General features: G+C 39.8%; 1 protein-coding gene across 6 annotated transcripts in view; it reads left to right on the top strand.

Annotated features, from left to right (window-relative positions):
• CCSER1 (coiled-coil serine rich protein 1) overlaps positions 1–22,819 on the top strand; it is a 685,984-nt gene that overhangs the window by 173,540 nt on the left and 489,625 nt on the right. For all 6 annotated transcript variants that reach the window (XM_066996360.1, XM_066996359.1, XM_066996362.1 and 3 more), the window contains one exon: positions 12,981–13,101. In XM_066996360.1, the coding sequence (XP_066852461.1) occupies positions 12,981–13,101 (121 nt within the window). The remainder of the gene's footprint in view (positions 1–12,980; positions 13,102–22,819) is intronic.

The following is a 22,819-nucleotide window of genomic DNA, read 5'->3' on the forward strand; positions in this document are numbered from 1 at the left end:
GCTGATGACACCAAACTTGGAGGAGTTGTTGACTCGAATGAGGGTGGAAAGGCCTTGCAGAGGGATCTGGATAGGTTAGAGAGCTGGGCGATCACCAACCGCATGAAGTTCAATAAGAGCAAGTGCCGGGTCCTGCACCTGGGACGGGGAAACCCTGGCTGCACATACAGACTGGGCGATGTGACGCTAGAGAGCAGCCTAGAAGAGAGGGATCTGGGGGTCGTGGTTGACAGCAAGTTGAATATGAGCCAGCAGTGTGCCCTGGTGGCCAGGAGGGCCAACCGTGTCCTGGGGTGCATCAAGCACGGCATCGCTAGTAGGTCAAGGGAGGTGATTGTCCCGCTCTACTCTGCGCTGGTGCGGCCTCACCTCGAGTACTGTGTGCAGTTCTGGGCACCACAGTATAAAAAGGACATGAAACTGTTGGAGAGTGTCCAGAGGAGGGCTACAAAGATGGTGAAAGGCCTGGAGGGGAAGACGTACGAGGAACGGCTGAGGTCACTGGGCCTGTTCAGCCTGGAGAAGAGGAGGCTGAGTGGAGACCTCATCACAGTCTACAACTTCCTCGTAAGGGGGTGTCGAGAGGCAGGAGACCTTTTCTCCATTAACACCAGTGACAGGACCCGCGGGAACGGGGTTAAGCTGAGGCAGGGGAAATTTAGGCTCGACATCAGGAGGGGGTTCTTCACGGAGAGGGTGGTTGCACACTGGAACAGGCTCCCCAGGGAAGTGGTCACTGCACCGAGCCTGTCTGAATTTAAGAAGAGACTGGACTGTGCACTTAGTCACATGGTCTGAACTTTTGGGTAGACCTGTGCGGTATCAAGAGTTGGACTTGATGATCCTTAAGGGTCCCTTCCAACTCAGGATATTCTATGATTCTATGATTCTATGTTTGCTACAGGCTGAGTGTGCTCTCACAGGCATGTATGGGGCTCAGCTGGCATGAATTGACTCCTAAACTGCAGAAACTCAATGGTAGGTGGGATCCCAGATTAAATCCATTGCATCCTATACTTCCAGAGGGCCTAATCCATGAAAGTTTCTAGTGAAAGGATCATTTTAGACCTTGTGCTGCAGTTACCAGTACTGCTCACTGATCCCTCGTAGCCAGCAGTCCTCATCAGACCTGCTGGTGGGGCTGGAAGAGCACGTTGGATCCCAGGTCATGTTGTTTGAATTCTTTGAGTTAGTATTTTGAAATAGATGGACGTTTTGCATTTTAGAGGTTATCAGGCAGTATGTGTGAGTCCTGTCCTCTTGGCAGGATAGGAGACTTGAAATTATTTTCATCCCTTCATAGTCTTTGCTTAGCTCTAAAAACAGATCTCAGAGCTAATACTTCGCTCTTTCTGATGCCATGTAAATGTATATTTTTGTTCAGACTTGCTTATCGGCCAAGCACCATGAATGTTCTACCATCAGAGGAGGTCTGGGTGAATATTTTTTGCCCCCTAAACCTGTCCGTAGTCACTTAGAGCAGCACAGTGGGCAGGCACATATTCATTATGTTTGGTAACTCCAGCATGTTGGATCCTGGGTTCATTTCTTTAATCTTTGATATTATTATTATCAGGAAAAGTGATTCATTGCCAACTATTGCCATATATATATATATATATATTATTCATTTAGAATGACTCAGTAAGATAGCTTTTAGGAAATTACAGTTTTTAGTTATTGTTGTATTCTCATTTATTCAAGTTCCCACTAACTTGCATTCCTGTATTTTTTCTAAGTTTAGCATAATAGCCTCTTAAAGGCATAGTGTTAAAATGAACATATATCTACCTATACATATACATTTTAAAAAGGCTTTACTGTTCTCTACAGAAAACGTATTTAACCAGTTATCTTCAAAGTCTGTCCATAAATAAACCAATGCACTTATTTGGACCACATCTTGATTATTACCGTACCTCCTAGACTGAATGACTAAGCCCCTACTTTTTTTTTTTTAATGGATATTCATACCTTTCAATTACGAAACTTCCTGCAATTTGGCAGAATTAGACATTATTGTTGGGGCTCAGATCATTAGTGTTTCATCGCAACCTTTTGTTCACTTATGCACATGCTTTTTATTCATGTCCATGTCACAAAAAGTCATATACTGCAGAGCTAAAAATATAAGCATGTGATATCATTCTAACTGATAATGTGTTGCCAAAAGCTAATGAAAATTAGTTGCTGTTTTAAACCTCCTAGTGTTGCACTAAAACACTGCTTTTTGATACTGAGAAGCAATAACAACCTACTGAAAATAGAATATGTTTTTATTTTATACTTTGAAGATTGTTTTTTCAATTCCTGTGTAGGATGTGTGGAACAATATTAGCTTTAAGTAGTTCACTTTGAATAAAGGAATGTTTTAGAAGCAGCCTCAAGCATAAATAGGTCTACTTTAAATGCTTTAGGTATGGAGTAGCCACAGTTGAAAAACTAGTCTACTTTATTTCCTGTGAATACCATTATGGTTTCTCCCAGTGCTGCTACAGTGATCCATCATGGCAGGGTTTGCCACAAAGAGTGTTGTTTGCAGAGAGGGTAACAAGGTGGTCAGGCATATAGAGCAGATTTTATATGGGAGCAGACTCGGATTCTGCAGCCTGTAAAAGGGAGGACTAGTAAAGCATCCAAAAGAAGTGTTTGAAATCATGAATGGAAAATGAAGGGAGGAGCTATGCATTGTCTTCTCCAATACTAACATCGAGGAAGTCAAAGGTAGCTAGTTGGTGGCAAGTTTAAAATGGACTTTTAGAAATGTTTCTTCATGTAACCTATAGTTCAGCTTTGGAACTGTACAGGACGTTGTGGTTGGTAAAAATTGTGCAAGTGCAGAAGTAATGGAACAAATTCATAACATCCAGGAGGATTTAGTAAATACAGACAGAACCCCTCTGGTTAAGCAAGTCTGCAAGTCATTGTAAGCTCCAGGAGGATGCTTGAGAAGACTGAATAGGAGTGAAGGTGCTGCACTTTTCTTCTTAAGAGAGAGACCAGACTACAATCATTCTGTCAATGCAATGTGCTTAACAGGGACTATATGGGAAGTTGGCCATCAGTGTCATCGTTATGTAGGTGATTATTATATCAGTCACTGTTTCCGTCACTTACCATTTCAGCAAGGTCCTTAGGTGACCATGGGCATGGCCTTCCACAAAGTATTGACAGTAAAAGAAGCATTCTAAGCATTAGCATCAACAGAAGCAGTATTAGCTGCTTCTTATAGTTTAATTTCTTATGCACAGAGAATGAGTCAGAAGGCACAAATATCAAATATGGCTATTACCCTATTATTAGAGTGGCTTGTAACAATAAACAAACATAGGCTACAAATTCAAGGGTGCAGATAATCACTAGAGCACTGCTGTAGTGTATTAGAAGAATTCCCTGGCTTCTGATTAATGCTGTGCTATGTAACCTTCGCAACTGGGTGCCAGTATAGATAGCACAAAGCAGAGAGATGTATGCAGCCTTTGTGAATACCACAAAAGAACAAGGAAACATAGGAACCTGGTAGAATGTAATTCATTTGCCTGTAATGGCCCTGCAATTGTCTCTATTACAAAATTTCTTATTGTGACTGCACTGTATTTAAGAAATGGGCCTGTGGTTTTATTGCAGAATTATTACAGTAAGCCCATTGGGGACTGTGAACATATAGTCTCATTCTCTTAAGTATTCATCTGGCTAATATTTTGAAACACAGCTGTTTCTAAGGGACAAGAGGCACTAGAATAAGTGTTGAACTAATAACAAAATAGAGATCATTTAGTTTCATTTCCCAAATGCCATCATCAAATCCAGAATCAAGAAGCAGCAAAATTAGGCTTTTTTAAAATTATTATTATTTTAATTATTATTTTATATATATATATATATGAGGCTTTTGGGCAAAAATGGCTTTCACACAAGGTACCTTGACCTTTTGTGTTGCTTTAAGTAGACTGAAAACCTTAAAGGTTAAAAGCTTAAAGGTTAAAAACTAAAGAATTAAAGTATTTTGTTGTGTTTCTGAGGGTAAGAAACATATGGGTGGTATGAAAATGAAATCATATGCATGGTTTTGTTGAAATGTTTAATGCAGGTGTTGTTTGGAGATGGCAAAGAAACAGGCCTGAATAGTGGTTCTTTCTTTGAGTCCACTGAACGGATTGAGAATATGAGTGGACGAAGTTGCTGAGGAAATTTATAGTAGCCACTCTATTTCCTTTTTACTTGGTTGTTGGCTTGTTTGTTTGTTTTTGTTCAGTTTTTAGCAAAACCTGGAAGAAGTATATTGTGATTCTTTGTCCTCCCATATTTGCTCTATCTGAAGAACCTACACATGGGTGGGGTCTTGCAGCTCTTCCTTACCCTTTGTTCAGAACACCTCAGCTCATTTCCTGAGCCTCATCATGGCAAAGCTAAGCTAAAGAAACAGTATGCCAAAATGCAAATGCCTGCACTGGGAGTTGGTGCTCTATAGTAATTAGAACATATTTTCTGGCTTTTGGTGGTTAAAAGGAATGTGCAATTAGATACTTTGGGTACAGATGTTGCTCCACTATGTTTCAGTCCCCTGTCTCTTACACTGGAATCTGTAATTTACATTTCAGGGGAATGTATGTACCGCCTTGTATGTACCTGCTCCTGGCAGGTTGCTTGGTGTCTTACCAAAGCAGACGTTTTCTTTCTATAAAATAGAAGTTGTTTCCAGACCTGCTATGTCTCTTGAATGATGACAGATGATTATTCTAAACTTTATAGTTGCAAGTGTAAATACTTTAATTGTCAGAATAAGTGTCTAGCTCTTAAATCCAGAAATACTTCAGAGGTTTTTTAAAGTCCTGCATCATGAATGCCTTATGCTTCATTGCACACTGCATATAAACATTTCCCTTCTGTCTTCTCTAAACAGGTAGTACTTACTGTTAATTTCATCAAACATTCTCTTATATCTTGTGTCAAGGGAGAAGGGAGACTGATTTTTCATAGTCAGTATTAATAGCCAGATTTTCTCTCTACTCTCTTTAGGAAAAAAAAAAAAAGGACAATTAATTAGTGTTTGAATAGTTGCTGGAAATGAAACCCCTAGACCTTAATATGTTTTTATTCTCAAGAGATATATATTATATTTAGTAGCTGTTGAAGGCTACTTTTTGGGGAATTAATTTTTTTTCACTGGTTGGTCAAAAGTAGAAGAAAAGTAGAAGAAAACTGCTTTGAAGTAGTCATTCTCATTGTTCTTGAAAGAAACAATCAAGGAAAAAAAGTTTGGTTTTCTTCTCCAGATGAAAAAATAAAATATTTTGATAGTAAATGATGTTCTGGAACTGCTTAAACCAGCTAGGATCAGTCCAAGCAAACACTCCTAGTGATTAATAGAAGAGGGACTTTAAAAACATTTGGCAATGGAAGAAAACAAACTGAGTGCGTTGTTGAAGTATAAATTGAAGAATCCAGGGAGGAATTATGTAACTGTTGAAAGCAGTACTGATTTCTTATAACAGTATTATATGAAGCTAAAACATTTTTTTTTCTTTTTCTGTAGAGTTGTCTTATAAGACTTAGAGTCAACATGTACCTTTTATTTCTTTAAGGGAAATATGTTAGTTAAAGATACTACGTAGTAAAGATGTTCCCCGGTTGTATTATTTCACTATAATTATTGTCTGGTTCTTGTAATAGTTGAATTGTGAATAAAGGAGATGCAGTGGTACTAGAAAATACCATCTCACTTGCATGTGAATTACCTATTTTTTTTCAGCAGATGTTCACCGTATGACACATTCTGAGTTACTTAATATTAGTTTATTAAAGTTAAAGGAATTGCTCCAGATAGTATGAAGTTATCTGACTGTCTTCATGCTGATTTCTTGTACCATTTTTTCCAGTTTCAGAGGTATGCAGCCAAAAATGTGATAATTAACCCCTGCCTAAAATATATAATTAAAGTTTATGTGCCATTGTAAAAATGCAGCAGATATGTGGAGAATTTTTCTTTATTGGAGTAGTGGAAATTGTGTACCTTGACTTCAGTAAGGTTTTTAGTGCTCTCTCTTAGAGGGAAGCTGTTGATGTATGGGCTGGAAGAGCAGTGAGGTGGACAGAGAACTGGCCAGTCCCAGAGGGTGGTGATCAGTGTCAGAAGGTCTCGTTGGAGGCCAGTATCTAGCAGGGTACCGGGGGGTCAAAACTGGGTCCAGTCCTGTTTAACGTCTTCATTAATGTGCTGGGTGATGGGGCAGCATGTACCTTCAACAAATGTGCAGATGACACTCAACTGGGAGAGAGTGGTGATAAGCCAGAGGGTCTTGCTGCCATCCAGAGGGACCTGGACAGGCTGGAGAAACGGGCTGAGAGGAATCTTATGAAGTTCAACAAGGGGAAGTGCAGAATCATGCACCTGGGAAGGATCAACCCTGGGGAGTTATGAAAAAAAAAAAAGAAGGCACCAGTGCATGCTAGAGGCCAATCAGCTGGAAGGTGTCTTTTCAGAGAAGGCCCTGGAGGTCCTGGTGGACACCAATTTGACTAAGAGCCAGCAATGTCCCCTTGTGGCAAAGAAGGCCAATGGTATTCTGGACTGCACTAGGAGTTGCAGGTGTGTGAGGCCACACCTGGAGTGCTGGGACCAGTTCTGGGCTCCTCAGCACAAGAGAGTCATGGAAATACTAAACAGAGCCTAGTAAATGTCTACTAAGATGATGAAGGGATTGGAATATTTCTCCTATGAGAAGAATGGGATTGTTCAGCCTAGAGAAGGCCAGATGACTTCCAGAGGTCCCTTCCAAACTCAACCATTTTTTGATTCTGTGAATCTGAGGTTGCTACTTTATTGTAGAAATTGTTTGCAAACAAAACAGTAGTTATTTTTCCTCCCCTGAAAATTGAGTAAAGTAAAATTGAGGTTTCATAATAAGCTGGTCAAGCTAGAGGTAATGAATGCATCGCCAACTTTTCTCCAATGAAGCCATTGTCAATTATAAATAAATGATAACTTAAATTTTCCAGTCTCTTCCTGGCATATGTATGCACATTGTATAATTTTTTTCTTTCCATCATCTGTGGAGCAAACTATTGCCCAGTGTGAACAAGGAAGCTGGGCTTTGGTTTTAGGGTGATATATACAAATGTAGCAGTAGTTCAGCCTCAGGAGGCCATTTTTATTACCACTTTAGTATCTTTCGTAGTAACTGAAAAGTAAGGTGCTGAACGCTGACAGATATGCTATAGAGTACACAGAACATGCACAGAACATAAAGTGCTTTGGAAATGTTTTATAAATGCAGAGGCACTTGTTTTATCACTTTAATATTTGTGATTTGATTAAGCATGTCTCACTTCACTTACTACATACTATAGGCAAAGGGCATAGTTTTTATTCACAGACTGAAGAAAACTGCTTGGTTTTATACAGCAAAGAGTTAGGGAAAATAAGAGAACAAGATGAATGACTATAAGCAGGAATTCTGGAAACTTCCTACTCAATACCCAAGAATACAATTAAAATTACCTGGAAAAATCCTCAGTAAAAAACAGTCAAATTTAAGCATCATCAATACTATTGAAAATGATGAAAAAGTAATGATTAGAAAATACAAATTAAAAGATGCAGTAACCAGCTACACAAATGTACCATTCCCATGTTAAAAGTACCCATTTTCTTTTTTGTCCATTACCTGCAGTGCTAGAGGAAGAGAATTAACTTTCACACTCACTTCAGGAATAATGTAGTAGACTGGGGCAGCTGTTTACATTGTTAGTTTAAAATACTGACTCTGATAATTAAAAATTTTACTTTTCTCTGTTTTTCTTAACAATTTATGTGGCATGGCTAAAGCTCTGTCTGGTTGTTGAAGTACCAGTTGGACGCTTGAGAGTATTTATGATTAGAAAGGGTAATCCATTAGTGTATTGGGTTGATATTCTGAAGTTTGTAGTATTTGGGGAAGCTAAGAGATTCAGATTAATGAAGAGAGAATATGTAGAAATAGCTAATTGTCTTTTTGGGGGATACTGTAGCCCATCGGTACATACAAAAATGAACTGGTAGGAAAGAAGCTACACTTACGAGAAGTTTGAAGTGACACATGGAAATGGTTTCCTTAAGTAAAACTGTGCCCATCCCTATCAGTGTTAAAAATGAGTTAGTCTGCATTCAAGCACATTGTCATTATTTTAATGAACATTATGAACAGATAATAAGAGAATGCACTCCAGTAGATAAAAATTAAATACTGTCACTATTTCATGACATTTTAGTTAATTATACTATTCCCATAATGACTTATAACTGTGTGCAGAGAGTCTTGAGATAAAAGAGAGGAATCTCAGTGGTTTTCAAAAGCCATACCAAAGTATATATCTGTTTAGAATGAGAAGATAATTAATTCCATGAACATGGATCACCAGATAACCTGGGTTTTTCTTCAGCTGTAAATTAGGGGATTATACAATCCCTATGTAGCATTAATTACTAAACAAAAGCAATTTCAGAATTTTATTCATTCATGAAATTTCTATAAAGGGTAGGAGACTAATGGTGTCATCTTTGTTACTTGTGTTTTTCTGTTTTATCTTTCTTTGTTAACTGCTTTGATGGACAGTGGATGGTCCTACTCTGTGATGCTTTCATAGTCACTAGGCCTTTTGCAAGTTCTAAATTAATGACTAGATAGTTAAGTGGTATCACAACTCTTCTTCTAAAGAAAAATAATTACATTTGCTTCATCCTTTACTCCCCCTTTTTACCAGCATTTCAGGTTAAAATGCAGGTCCTGAATTTCAATACCACCCTTTGACAAAGCTATGTTTTTACATTTCCTCGACTATAAATCAAGAGTTAAATAGATATAAATGTCCTTATTTGAACATATTTAGTCACTGATTGTAAGTAGAAGATACTACTTTGTACATTACTTGGTGCCTAGCAAATTGCACCTTGCTAATACATTGCCTGCTGGTTGTACAGAATCACAGAATCATTTATGTTGGAAAAGACCACTAAGATCATCAAGTCCAAATGGGAGAAGAGACTGACACCCACCTTGCTACAACCTCCTTTGATGCAGTTGTAGAGAATGTAATGATAAGGTCTCCCCTGAGTCTCCTTTTCTCTAGGCTAAATAACCTCAGTTCCCTCAACTTCTCCTCATATGAGGAGTTCTCCAGACCCTTCACCAGCTTGGATATAGAATATTTCATCTTCCTCTTCATCCTGGTTGGTTTCTCAATATGAGTCTCACCGTGACATCTGCCTTGTTGGCCTTCCCCCTCTTTCTTTTCTATGAATGCTCAAACACGTTGTCACCTGTATTAAGCTCTAGACAATCAAAACACTCCTTAACATACAGAACTACCCCACCACCTCTCCTTCCTAGCCTATCCCTTCTGAAGAGTTTGTAGACATCCATTGCAGCACTCCAGTCAAGTGAGTCATCCCACCACATTTCTGTGATGGCAAATATGTTTTAGCCCTTCTGCTGTGCAGTGTCTTTCAGCTCCTCCTGCTGCATGCATTGGTGTAGATGCACTTCAGTTGGGCTAGCAATCCTGTCACCTTTTTTGGAGGAGAAGCCCTAATTCCTTTGTGACCTTCCTCAGGCACTTATGTGTTTTCTAGCCCCTCAATATCCCCTGTGCCTTTGCTGTTGCTTGGCTCTCCATCCCCTCTCTCTACTGGGACTGGGTCAGGCTGAGGGACTTTGCTAGCCCAGCATTCTACAACCACTGGCATACTGCCCCCAGGCTTATCTCTAGCAAGCCTGGTTTTATCCCTTTCCACCTTCAAATCTAGTTTAAAGACCTTTTAGGTCTTAAAGACCTTTTATGTCTTTTTCTAGTTTAAAGGCCTTTTGAGATAGGTGAAGCCTGTCCGTTGCCAGCAGGCCTAGTGTCATATAAAATGACCCACAATTAAAAAAATCCAAATTTCTGCCAGTGACATGAGGCTCTGTAGTGGGTTTATGTGGCAAGGTTTTGGTAGCAGGGGGCCATAGGGGTGGCTTCTGTGAGAAGGATCTAGAAGCTGCCCCATGTTTGGTAAGGGCCCCACTGCTGACCAGAGCCGAGCCAATAAGGGATGTTGTTTGCACCTCTGTAAGAGCAGATTTAAGAAAGGGGAAAAAATGCTGCCTCACAGCAGCTGGGAGAGTGAGAGGAATGAGAAACAGCCTTGCAGGCGCCAAGGTCAGTGAAGAAACAGGGGGAGAGGTGCTCCAGGCGCCGGAGCAGAAGTCCCCTGCGGCCTGTGGTGAGGACCATGGTGAAGCAGGCTGTCCCCCTGCAGCCCATGGAGTACCACGGTGGAGCAGGGTTCCACGCTGCAGCCCGTGGAGGAGACCACGGTGGAGCAGGTGGACCTGCACCGACAGAGGCTGCGGCCTGTGGAAGACCCCTGCTGGAGCAGATTCCGGGCTGGACCTGTAGCCCGTTCAGAGAAGACCACGCAGGAGCAGGTGACCTGGCAGGGAGCTGCTGGCCGTGGGGGACACAGGTTGGAGCAGTTTGCTCCTGAGGGATGGAGCCCATGCTACGGACCCATAGCTGGAGCAGTTCTTGAAGAGCTGCTGCCTGTGGGAAGCCCCCACAGGCTCAGATCAGGAAGGACGGCATCCCGTGGGAGGGACCCCACAGAGCAGGGGCAGAGAGTGACCGTGAAGGAGTAGTGGAGACAAAGCGCTGTAGACTGACCACAACCCCCATTCCCCCGTTCCCCTGCGCTGCTCGGGGGGGAAGAGGTGGAAGAGGGTGGGTGGGGGAAGGTGGTTTTGGTTTCTTTCCTTTGTTTCTCTAGCTTGTTAGTAATAGACAATAAATCTTACTATCTTTCTACTCGGAGTCTGTTTTGCCTGTCACGATAATTGTTGAACAATCTCCCCATCCTTATCTCAACCCTTTGCATTGTATTTTCTCCCCATTCCTCTTTGAGGAGAGGGAGTGAGAGAGCGGCCATGGTGCAACTCGGCTGCCCACCTGAGTAAAACCACCACAGGCTCAGAGCCAGATAATTGATCTGTTGGCTCTTTTTCTCCCCTCATCATTCCCTGTAACTGGAGTGAGGCAACATAGTATGATAAAAATCACTTGGTAGATAGTATCAACATAGTAGGATTAAAAAATGATAAGAAAATGGTTTTCTTCTTATTTTGTCCCTCTAGTTCAGTGTATTTTACATTATTTCCCTCCTTCATTTTGTATGTAGGAACCTGTAATGAATATTCCACTTGCGTATCTGTAGGCAGTAGAGCAAGTTGTGGGTATGACCGTGTTTAGGAGATGGATGTTTGTGATAACAACTATGTTGTTAGTAACACTGGTTCCAAAACAAAGAAGGTAATGTTTCACTACTGGTCATGTAATGCATCTATCTATGGGTAACATGCACATTAATAATATAGGCATAAACAGTCCTGGAGAGCATAAAATGTATTAAATATAATTACATGCACTCCACAAAAAGATTTTCTTCCTGGAATCAGACCATACTCAGTTTGTGCTGTTTGCTAAATGGCTCAGAATTGCTCTGAAAACTAGAAGCCCTTGGGACATTTCAGACCTTTGTGCAAATATCCAAGCATGGTCTGCCCTGATCTTAAAAATCTACTCCCTACCTGCCTTAAAGCACCAGGTGCTGCTCCAGGGTACGTTTTGGGCATGCAGTATATCTTGATGCACGCTGAATTCATGCTGAATGTAATTTGAATAAAACTCAGGGTAAAATGCCATGATTAGTTGTTCTGGATTGGCATCCAGTCAAGGCAATATAAATGAAGTTTTACTGCAGTTTTACTTTTCTTGTAAGTATAAGTTTTGCAAAAGGTATGTTGTCTGAGGAAGCATATGATTGTGGAGGACAGAAGGTTAGCATGTCATCAGAAACAAGTTGTCCACTGATGTCACCATTCAATATCCCCAGCTATCACAACCTTACACGAATGTATGTAGTTGTAAAATAGGTTCTTTCTGGCTTTGAATCCTTGAGAATTTGTGACCATGTATGTTATTGGCTGTGTATGTGCACATGGACACCCTATAAAACAATTCCGTATGTTAAACATATAGAATACCATGTGACTTTCTTCTTAAAAGATGAATCACCATGTTTCCTCTAACTTACATATGACATATAGCAGTACCATAAATATATAATATAAGTGTGTGGTTTGGGCTCATAAAGGTATACCTTAGCTGTGCTGAAGCTGTATACCTTCAAAACAAGTAGCAATGAATGGTGACTGCCGAAGTGCTAAATTACTAGTGACACTTGCAATTGAGATTTTAGAATATGTATAACTTAAAAAATACAGCTATCTGTTTGGAGGTCAGGTACTTCTGGTATTCATTCATCAGTGCTAATTGAGCAAGATGTTCAGCTGAAATACATAATCATTCTTCTAGCTCTAAATATCATGAGTCATATCAACCAGCACAATAATGCATAAGCAATTTGTATTAATGGAAAAACACATGAATCAAAATATCATACATTACTCCTAGACCATTTGGATTTGGCCTTTTTGGATTAAAGTGTGGGATGTAATGGTTGAAGACAAAAAATCACCAGAGTTTCTCAAAAATAGTTTATTACAAAGTCTAAAATTTTTAAAGGTGGGAGGTTTATTTGAAAATTAATTAATTTCCACTCTGGTTTTTGATTTGTGAAGAAAAAAAGAAGTGCAACATATGATGCTAGGATATACTGGTCCTTTTAAGGACTCAGCCAGCCAACGAGATAGAGCAGAGTGACATCATATCTTGTGCTAGGTGAAACTTAGAATGATGATGGACATATCAACCCATGGCAAATAAAAGTGTCAAGCAAACAGTTCAGGAAACAACGAAGTTTTCAGATGACCACATTGAAGTTTGGAGAATCATTTGCATTTTTCTTTATCACAATATGACTTGATTATAATATATATATATATATATATTTCTTTAAACATTTAAAATATACACTGATATTAACACTGAGATTTTTATCTTTGCAGTTTGCCGGGAAGACTCATACCAGTCAATAGTCTCATGTGCTGCTGTAGTACTTACCCCTGTAGAGACGACAGTGGATACAAGCAAAAAAGAACGGACAATAATGCCTGATGTGTCTAAACAGTGAGTTATTCAAATAACATGATTTTTTACAAATACAGTGTAAACATCAGGCCGGATTCATTCTTGTGGATATGCATATACACCTCCTTTCTGTTTCACAAGGGGTTACATCTGCATTTCCAAAAGCAGAACTTGGCCTGAGGCTAAGCTGTTTCTTTTGCTCATTAGCCTTTTTTTTTTTTTTCCAAGGCTTTTGGTAATGAGGTATACAGAGAGAATGGGCATTTATACTCTGAGAAATTGACTTTTTAACAGGCTTAATAGAGCGATTCCTTTTATTTAAATAGTTCTTTCATTCTTGCACAATGTTTTTAGTCAGCAGTTGCTTTTTAGAAAGAACATAATTTTGAAATGCTCTGCTCATTTGAGATATTTCAGTATTTTTCAGTGACTATTTTTATTGCTGTGTTATAACATATGATGGCATCTTCAAAAGTGGGATGGTAGTCTTCCAAAGAAAATCTATTAACTTAAATAGAGTGTAATTTGATATCTTGCATTAGATGAGAATCATAGCCAAAGCATGTGTATTAACACTTGTCTTGCGATATCAGACAGGATGGTTGTTCCTTAACAACTGAGTCCTTGGAGAATGAAAAGAAAACATAACAGTAATCACAACATGAAGTTGGGGTCCATGCATTTTTAAATTGTAGAAGGTAATTAAAAGTATGAAAATGGATAATATGAGGTCATTATTGATCCTTACAATTCATGCTTTGTTCTCAGCTTCTCTGGGTATAAGCAAGTTTAGCTTTGAAATTGTCTGTTGGTTTATTTCTGTGAAGTACTATCTTGCACACCTATTACTGTAAGAAAATGAAACACACACTTACCCCTGCCTGTACTGGGTCTGGCTGGGATGGAGTTAAGTTTCCCTGAAGCAGCCTTTACGGTGCTGTACTCTGCACTTGTCGCTAGAACAGCATTGCTATCATACCAGTACTTTGCCTATTGCTGAGCAGTGCTGGCTCAGCACCCTCCAAAGGCCCCCCCCAGCCCCCCCGCCAAGACCCAGCAGGCTGGGAGTGGGCAAGAAGTGGAGAGGGGACATCACCAGGGCAGCTGACCTAACCTGACCAAAGGGATGTTCCATACCATATGATGTCACACTCAGCAATAAAGGGTGGGAAAGGGGGAGAGGAGGGAGAGCTCTCATTATGAAGACACCTGTCCTTCCAAACAGCTGCTATGCATATCAAGGCCCTGCTTCTCAGGACGTGGCTGAACACTGCTTATTGATGGGAAGTAGAGAATATATATTTTTTTCTCTTTCTCTGCTTCTGTGCGGCCTTTACTTGTTTTTTCCCCTCTTTCTTTCTCCTTTAATTAAATTATCATTATCTCAGTCTGTGAGCCTTTTATTTTTCTTTCCAGCATACTTTCTTCCCCCCCCCCCCTCTTTTGAGGAGGGGGAGTAAGAGAGCAGTTGTGGTGGAGTTTGGCTGCCCAGCTGGATACTCATCACACTGCCACAAAAAACAAGCAAACAAAAACCAACAGTGAATTATATATTAGACCTGAAACCTAGGTACAAATACTTTGAGCCAGATTAAAATATGTATGCACTATCTCATCTGTTATTAGTTCTGATAATAGGAAGTGTAAAGTCTGTTTTCCCCATGTGAATCTGTACCCTTGGTACAGATCTATGGCTTTAGTCTGTATTTGACAGTGGCCTCTTTTCCAGTCTGGTCAGAAAACCATTTCTTCCTAGTCTACCTTTATTTAAAAACTTAATGTAGTACATTGTCTGTCATCTTGGTATTATTACAGTGAATTGATATTCAAAATACTGGTAGCATCTGTTTGATTTGATGTTTCAATCATGGCTTTCTAAATACTAAGGAATTGGGAAAGGAATAGACCAGAAAATACTACACTGAAATCCAGAGTCCATTTTTGCCTTCTCTCCATTAAAAAGTAAGCCTTCAGTGTTGTTTGATTTCCTTTTTTCCTCCACTATCAGCAATTTCAGCATGTCTTAATTCCTTATAAATTCAAAGTAAGGTCTTGTATGTGTTTAACATGTACTTGAAAGTTTTATAATGCCACCTCTTACATAGTTTTTCCCTTTGCCTTATTGATATTAGTAAGTATATTAACCTGTCTTCTATTTGTTGTTGTTGTTAATTATTATTTTTTTGCTTTACAACCTGACTAGTGATATCCTTTAAGTACTTAGACTGAAATCATACTTCTCTTATGCATGCAGTGCTCTCAGAAATATGCTCTGGCCTCTGCTGCTCTTCCAATTTGCACGTCTTAAAATATGACTTGTAGCTGTGTCATTCTTTCAAAAAGAAAGAAGTTTTTGCTTAGACAGATTACACACATTTGAACTTTTTCACATGAAACAACATCACTGTATTAGTATCTTTAAACCAACATTTCTTACAAATATAATGGAAATGAAACCAGAATATCTTTCTGGAAAACTGTTGCATGTTGTTAGAACTGGAACTCTGTAAACTGCCTATAAACTTTCAAAGTAATTATAAGGGGATGAAAGCATGCTGCTTCAAGGACATCTCAAGCATTGTGAAGCATCAGCATCACATTCACTTCTTTTTTCACTCTGTGCTTCCTACATGGAGATCTTTCTCCCCATACCCAGTTTTAACTGAAGCAAAAGAGATCCCAGCTCCTGTCTCTATATACCCCAGTGCCATCTGTTTTTATGCACTATAAATATCAAGCAAGGAAAAGCCTTTGACACACCTTCAATTCCCTTGACTTTAGCACAGACTCCATATGTGGTCTGATCTGCAGAGGTGAACTATAATTACAGGTATTTGTAAATTACCTTTACTGAAAATAACATGAATGCTTTGATTTTTATGCTTACCTTTGTGAACCTCAGTTGTTTTGACTTGCGTGTCTCAAAACTGAGTATCACAGGGGGGTGAGCAGTGGTCTACTCTCTAGGAATAATTCCTGTAAAGAAAAAGTTGCTTAGTTTAGGGCCTTGGACAGAGTATGTTTAGAACTACATAAGAAAGCAATTCGAGACACGCAAAGTACATATTAATGATAATAAGATAATAAACAGTTACTAATTACTAAATACAATTATGCTGTAAACCCCTGTGGAACTATATGTAAGACCTTCAGGACACAAGAAACCGTGATGTGCGGGTGAAGGAAAAATGCCTTTAGTGTGAATTGTATGATATTTGACTAATGATGTTTTATCTTAGAAAGAAGTTGGTTTGTGGCTTTAAATTATGCACCGTATTTGCTTAATGTAATTTTACTGTAAGCAGCAAAGTATCATGCCAGAAATGGTAGCAGCAAAATTTAATGATTCTTTGAAGTGTCAGTGAATAGATATTATCAGGATCGGAGGATTAAAGGTCATTTTTTTCCCCTGTATTTTTCTTCAAATTGCAAAATATTTCATCAGGAAGCCCTTTTTTAGTGATAGCTAGGGGATCGTGCACTGTGGGCAAAATCCCCACCTCTATAAGAATGTAGATGCAAAATAAGTGGAGAAGGCTCTGGCCAAGGAAATGTCATATCTCGAGCAGCTTGGAAGTGACATCCTTTGTGATGTCAAAGTGACAAGAAATTGTCTGCACTCAGCAAAGTATACTTTTGTTTTGCTAGCAGTAGCAAGAGCCCGGCTTTTTAGCTTTTGTCCTGCCACTCCACAGCAGACTGTGACTTGTAAGATATGTATAGTCTGAACGTCAGTGTGGGGTCAGGATTAAAACCAAACAATGTGAGCTGTACCTTACTGTGTCCTTTGTGGCCTCCACTTTGTCTGGGATATTGCATTAATTTTCTTGTGTTTTGTAGAAATACAAGACTTAGAAAACCCATGCTGTCAACAGTTCAAGTTATCAAGGCCTCTTGATGTTGCTTTTGTGGCAAATCAGTCAGTTGCTCTTGAAGGTGCGCAGATGCTAGAAACAATTTGAACAGTTCATTCTGTTTATATAGTCTTAATTTTAGTCCTTCCCATCTGAATTCAAATATAAATAAATCAACTGCTGAGGCAGAACAATGACAAAAGGAATTATCTCTTCCATTTCAAGTTCTTACAAGCATGGGAAAGAAAGCAAGGCTAGGGAACTGAAAGTTACGCTTTAAAACCACTTAAGCTTCAACTTCTGTGATCAAATTGTCAACTGAAAGTTCACACTACAAGAGACAGTGTGGGAAAAAAGAAGTTGCTTAGACTTATGTGTCTCTGAGCAGACAATGTTTTGCTGCTGCAGGCTGTTTATATCTAAACGCTGAGAAAACCATTCACGTGTTACTAGCGCTTGAAAAAAGTACAGTGAAATTTCAGGTGCTTAATTTTTCATTTTTGTTAAGTGGGTGATTATGTACTTTATTTAATGTGCTTTTAAAATTGATATTTTGGATGTGATGGCAGTGGAGTCCAGAATAGCAATGACAACACGTGACCATCAGAGCTGGATAATTTAAAGCTGCATAAAGCGCATTTCTGCTTCATCTTTGTCACATTGCTGATTTTGATTTTTCTTTGAAGATATTATTTCTGTTAAATTGTTTTTAGAGCTACAGACCCCGTTGTTATGAAGCAGCCATAGTAACGTGCCAACTGTTTGCCATATCAGAAATAATTGCGGAACTTTAGGGGAGATTACCTTAGGTTGTAGATGCCTGGTAAATACTACAGTTCCTTTGGCAGTTTTTTAAACTCTTAATAATCAAGTCAAATTTTTCTTCTGATAAATACATGAATGGGCCTATGTAGTGAGGCTTTCTAACATTACCTGTTCGAAAGCTGTTTAATTTGTACCTTGCACCTTTGCTTACCTGAGCACGATTCTTATGTATGAGTTCAATTTCAAATCCCAGGAGTAGGCTCCTGGTAGTCACAGCGACTAGTTGGGTGCTTACTGATATGTAAGGTAGAGGACTGTAGCTTTAGTGCTGTATCGTACTGCACTGTTTAGTACAGGTATTTAGTTTGGCATCTCAGAAGGTTTTGGTCCATGTCTATCCTGTATTTGCTTACTAAACTTAGGAGCTGTTTTTTTATTCCCCTCTACAATCTTCAAGTTGCAAAAATGTCATTGTTTCTTTTGAAGATGCTGGTGATCCTTTCTGACTCTTGTAGCCTTGCCTAATTCCTTTCAAAAGGAGTTGGAAAGAAACTGTTTCTATTCTACTGTTCACTTCTTTCACTTGCAAGTTTTCTTTTTTTTTTTCTTTTAATTTAGACAAGTCCGTGTGAAGAATTTTTTTCCCCTCAAAGTGTCAGTGTTGTTTTACCTCTGTGCTTTCCCCTGGTCCTAAGCGGTGACATGAACAGCGGTCTTCTGCTGTCAGGCTGTGATACCCCACTGCAAGATTTGTATCTGGTATGACACTCCGTTCAAGAAGGCATGTTTTGATAATGTGAAAAATGAATGCTTTTCAGACTCATTTGGACAATCAGATAAAAGATGATTGAACTATTTCAGTTCCCTGGATAATTGTGATGATGCACTCTGAAAGCAAGCGTCATTCCTTGCATAATACTAATAGTATATGGACGACTCTTGTTGCTCTGGAAATATATTGGTTTTCAAGCTGTGGTTCCAACTCAGTTGAGAAGCAGCAAAAGACACATCAGCTGAACTAGAGTATACTACCCAGCATAGCATTTTAGTGATACGTAAGAGGTAGGGGAGGTTGGATTTATATCAATTTCTTCAGAACAAGTACTTCAAAATTGTGGAAAGAGTTTGTAGTACAATATGCATGTGCCACCGATAGTCAAATGCATCATCAAAATTACTTCCTGAATTGGTAGGAATTGCTGATATTTCTGCAAGGGCCAAATACATTCCCAGAACTGATTCACACACATGAGGTGGAAGGAGGTCCTTCCTGTGGAACCAGCAAGGCCTGTGTCCAAAGGTCTAAGGCCAGAACATGTCTCCTCAGGGGTTAGGAGTGTGTGCATGAGGATCTCCTCATGTTTCCAGCTCCTACGCATCTCCTGCATGGGCTGCTTCCTCTGCTTTTTCACACTGCATATACTCCCAGCACTCCTGAGGAGCTCAGCCATCACTCCTCCTCCCTGCCACATGTGCTCCTCACAAGACTGTGCAGCCCACCTGGTTTACAGTTCTTTGCTGGTGGGTGTGCAGTTCTTCTTATAGATGTAAGGATGGCTCAAATACATTAACGTCTCACAAGATGGGAAATTTCAGTGCTGTTTCCTTCTTAAATCTGTGGAAAATAGTCACAAGTGCTGCCTGTCCCTCAATTGTATGACAGGCCACCTGCAGAGTGTCTAGGAAGGTAACAGCTGAAGTAAGGTAGAATCTTTGATTTACTCTAAGACCCTAGTGAACACATGGGTTTTGAATGTTAGATATTCTTCAGAACATTTTTATATATCGTAGTTAAGAAATAGGGGATGAACTGCATTTTTCATAGTAATGGGTATTTTTTTGCTTTGATAAAGTTTCGCTTAGTGAAATAATTTTTTTTTTTTTGAAAAAGCAAATATATCTTGGAAAATATTTTCTGCTAGATCTTTGAATCTTCAATTTTTATACTGGTGAGAAAAGCATACTAAAAATATATAACTGGCTATATTCACTACGGAAGGGATTAATAAATAATAAAAACATGATCAGGGTAAAAAACAACAAATTAACTCTTTGTTTAAAAGGCACTTTTAAACTGTTATGTTTGATTAAAAACTCATTTTTAATTATTCTCTATCCCTCTGTAATAAAACAGAGGGAAAACAAAACATAACCCATGGCCACAACAGTTCTGTGGACTCACTGTATATCTTCTATTGCTTTTTCCACATTTTGGGAAAATGAGTACATGAGTAGAGCAAAATAACTCATTTCTGAAATGGGAAACATTTCAGAAAATAGAAAACAAAACAAAACAATATTTACATTTCTTCTATTGTCTGCTATTCCATAACCCCAGCTAGCTAAAACTCCTACATGACATTTTGTTTTCACTAGGCTGCTCACATAGGTAACCTCTTTTTGCTTTCTTCAAATAAAAAAAATGATAACATATCAAATTCTGAAACTTCTACTGTTTTCTGTGTGTCCTGCCACTGCCAAAATGAGAAGGATTTTGTACAATTATGAAATAACTAATGGTTGTGCAAATGAAATAAAATTGTATGGCAAAGCAAATATAGCAGAAACTTTGTATCTGGTAATAGAGTGGGTGCATCAGTAGTTTTCATGGTCCTTCTCAGTCATAGCAACCAACTACTCATAGAAAAGATCAACTGAAAATCAATTCAGATAAGTATTTACCTCTGGAGGTCATCTGGTCCAACCCCCTGCTCAAGCAGGGCTGCCTAGAAAAGGTGGCCCAGGACCATGTTCAAATGGCTTTTAAAGATCTCCAAGGAGATCAGCATCTCTGAGCAACGTGTGTCTGTACTTAGAGAGTATTTAAAGTGTATACTTTAAAGTATTACTGACGTGAGGCTGAGGTTCTTAATGCCTTATTTGCATCTGTCTTTATTAGTCAGACTGCTTATCCTCGGGGTGCTCAGCCTCCTGACCTGGAAGTCTGGGACAGGGAGCAGAAGAAATCCCCCCACAGTTCAGGTGGAAACAGTTAGAGACCTGCTGCTTCACCTGGACTGTCACAAGTCCATGGGGCCAGATGGGATCCACCTGAGGGTGCTGAGGGAGCTGGTGGATGTGATTGCCAAGCCACTTTCTATCATCTATCAGTGGTCATGATCACCTGGAGAGGTCCCAGATGACTGGAGATTTGCTAATGGGATGCTCATCTGCAAGAAGGGTCCTAAGGAGGACCCAGGGAACTAAAGGCCTCTCAGTCTGACCTTGGTGCCAGGAAAGGTGATGGAACAGGTTGTGTTGAATGCAACCATGCAGCATGTGTGGGACAACCTGGAGATCAGGCTCAATCAGCATGGGCTCATGAAAGGCAAGTCCTGCCTGACCAACCTCATCTCCTTCTAAGACTGAATGACCAGCCTGGTGGATGAGGGAAAGGCTGTTGATGTAGTCTGCCTAGACTTCAGCAACATCTTTGACACGGTCTCCCACAGTGTTCTCCTAGAGAAGCTGGCAGTTCATGGCTATGACAGGTACGCTCTTTGCTTGGTTAAAAACTGGCTGGATGGCTGGGTCCAAAGGGTGTTAGTGATATCTTCTGATGATTTGGATGAGGGAATTGAGTGCACCTCAGTAAGTTTGCAGAAGACAGCAAGCTGAGGGGAAGTGTTGATCCGCCGGAGGGTAGGAAGGCCCTGCATAGGGACCTGGACAGGTTGGGTTGATGGGCAGAGGCCAATGGGATGAGGTTCACCATGGCTAAGTGCAAGGGCCTGCACTTTGGTTACAACAAAAGCTGTGCAGAGGAAAAGGATCTGGGGGTGCTGAATGATGCTCACCTGAATATGAGCCAGCAGTGTGCCCAGGTAGCCAAGAAGACCAACAGCATCTTGGCCTGTATCACAAATAGTACAGCCAGCAGGAGCAGGGAGGTGATCGTCCCCCTGTGCTCTGCTCTGGTGAGGCCGCACCTCGAGTACTGTGTTCAGCTTTGGGCCCCTCACTACAAGAAGGACATCGAGGCCCTGGAGCGTATCCAGAGGAGGGCTACGAAGCTGGTGAAGGGCCTGGAGCACAAGTCCTGTGAGGAGCAGCTGAGGGAGCTGGGGGTGTTTAGTCTGGAGAAGAGGAGGCTCAGGGGAGACCTTATTGCACTCTACAGTTACCTGAAAGGAAGTTGTGGGGAGCTGGGGATCGGCCTCTCCTAGGTAACTAGACATAGGACTAGAGGGAATGGTCTCAAGTTGTGCCAGCTGTGCCCATGCTTTCCCTTTTCTTATACGCTAGTATGTCTGAAATATACAAGATTCTACCGAGGTTATATTGCTTTAAAATTTGGGCAAAAGCGTTTGTTGAACTTGACTTCTTTGACTCAAGTTTGCACAAAATTAACTGGAAGTACGTAGTATTAGAGAAGCACTCCAGAAACAGAATTGTACTTTCTGGTGTGTAAAAGAATCTGCTGTTACAAAGCTGTAATTAAAGTCATTTTTGAGCCACAGCTGGTGATTGTGTGAGCTTTATAATCTTGCTAGAAATCTAAGGTAGTTTTGGGCCCATAGTTCTTTGCAGCAGAAACATCACTTTGAGGTAATGTTCTGTAAATGCTGAAGAGTGTGAGGTGGTGGTGGGTGATAGCAGGGGAGAAGGGACCAAGAGGATAATTTGTTTTGTAATTTAGAAGCCTGTGCTGCTTGTATTAAAGTACAACCCCAGTTCTTACAAATTAGATTTCAAAGCATAATTGCAGCTCAAATGTAAAAATTAATCAACTATGTTATTACTTGTGAACAATTAAAGTATCATAAAATGGAAAACAAATATGAAGGAAATACGTTTGCACATGTAATGCTAAGACTGCGAAGTACTTAATTTGGTTAGACAAATGCATTGTAGATTAAAACTAGGAAAAAAACAGATTGTGTGTCAGAGATGTATTTGTTTCACTTTCACAGTAATTTAATAATATCTCTGAAGCATAACAAAGAACAGCGTATTTTGGTAACTTCTTATTCTTACTGGAAGACATTGGGAAAAGAGGATAAATGTTAGGGAAAAACTAGGTAGATCTACAGTTCTGATTGTATGGTATAGCTATTGGACTATGCTTTTAGTTTTATAGCTCGTTGTATACTTCCATTGAAAATATTATCAGGCGTTTTTTTCAATGTGATCAATGA

This window comes from Anser cygnoides, chromosome 4 (assembly GCF_040182565.1).
Source record: "Anser cygnoides isolate HZ-2024a breed goose chromosome 4, Taihu_goose_T2T_genome, whole genome shotgun sequence".
Taxonomy (NCBI): Eukaryota; Metazoa; Chordata; class Aves; order Anseriformes; family Anatidae; genus Anser; species Anser cygnoides.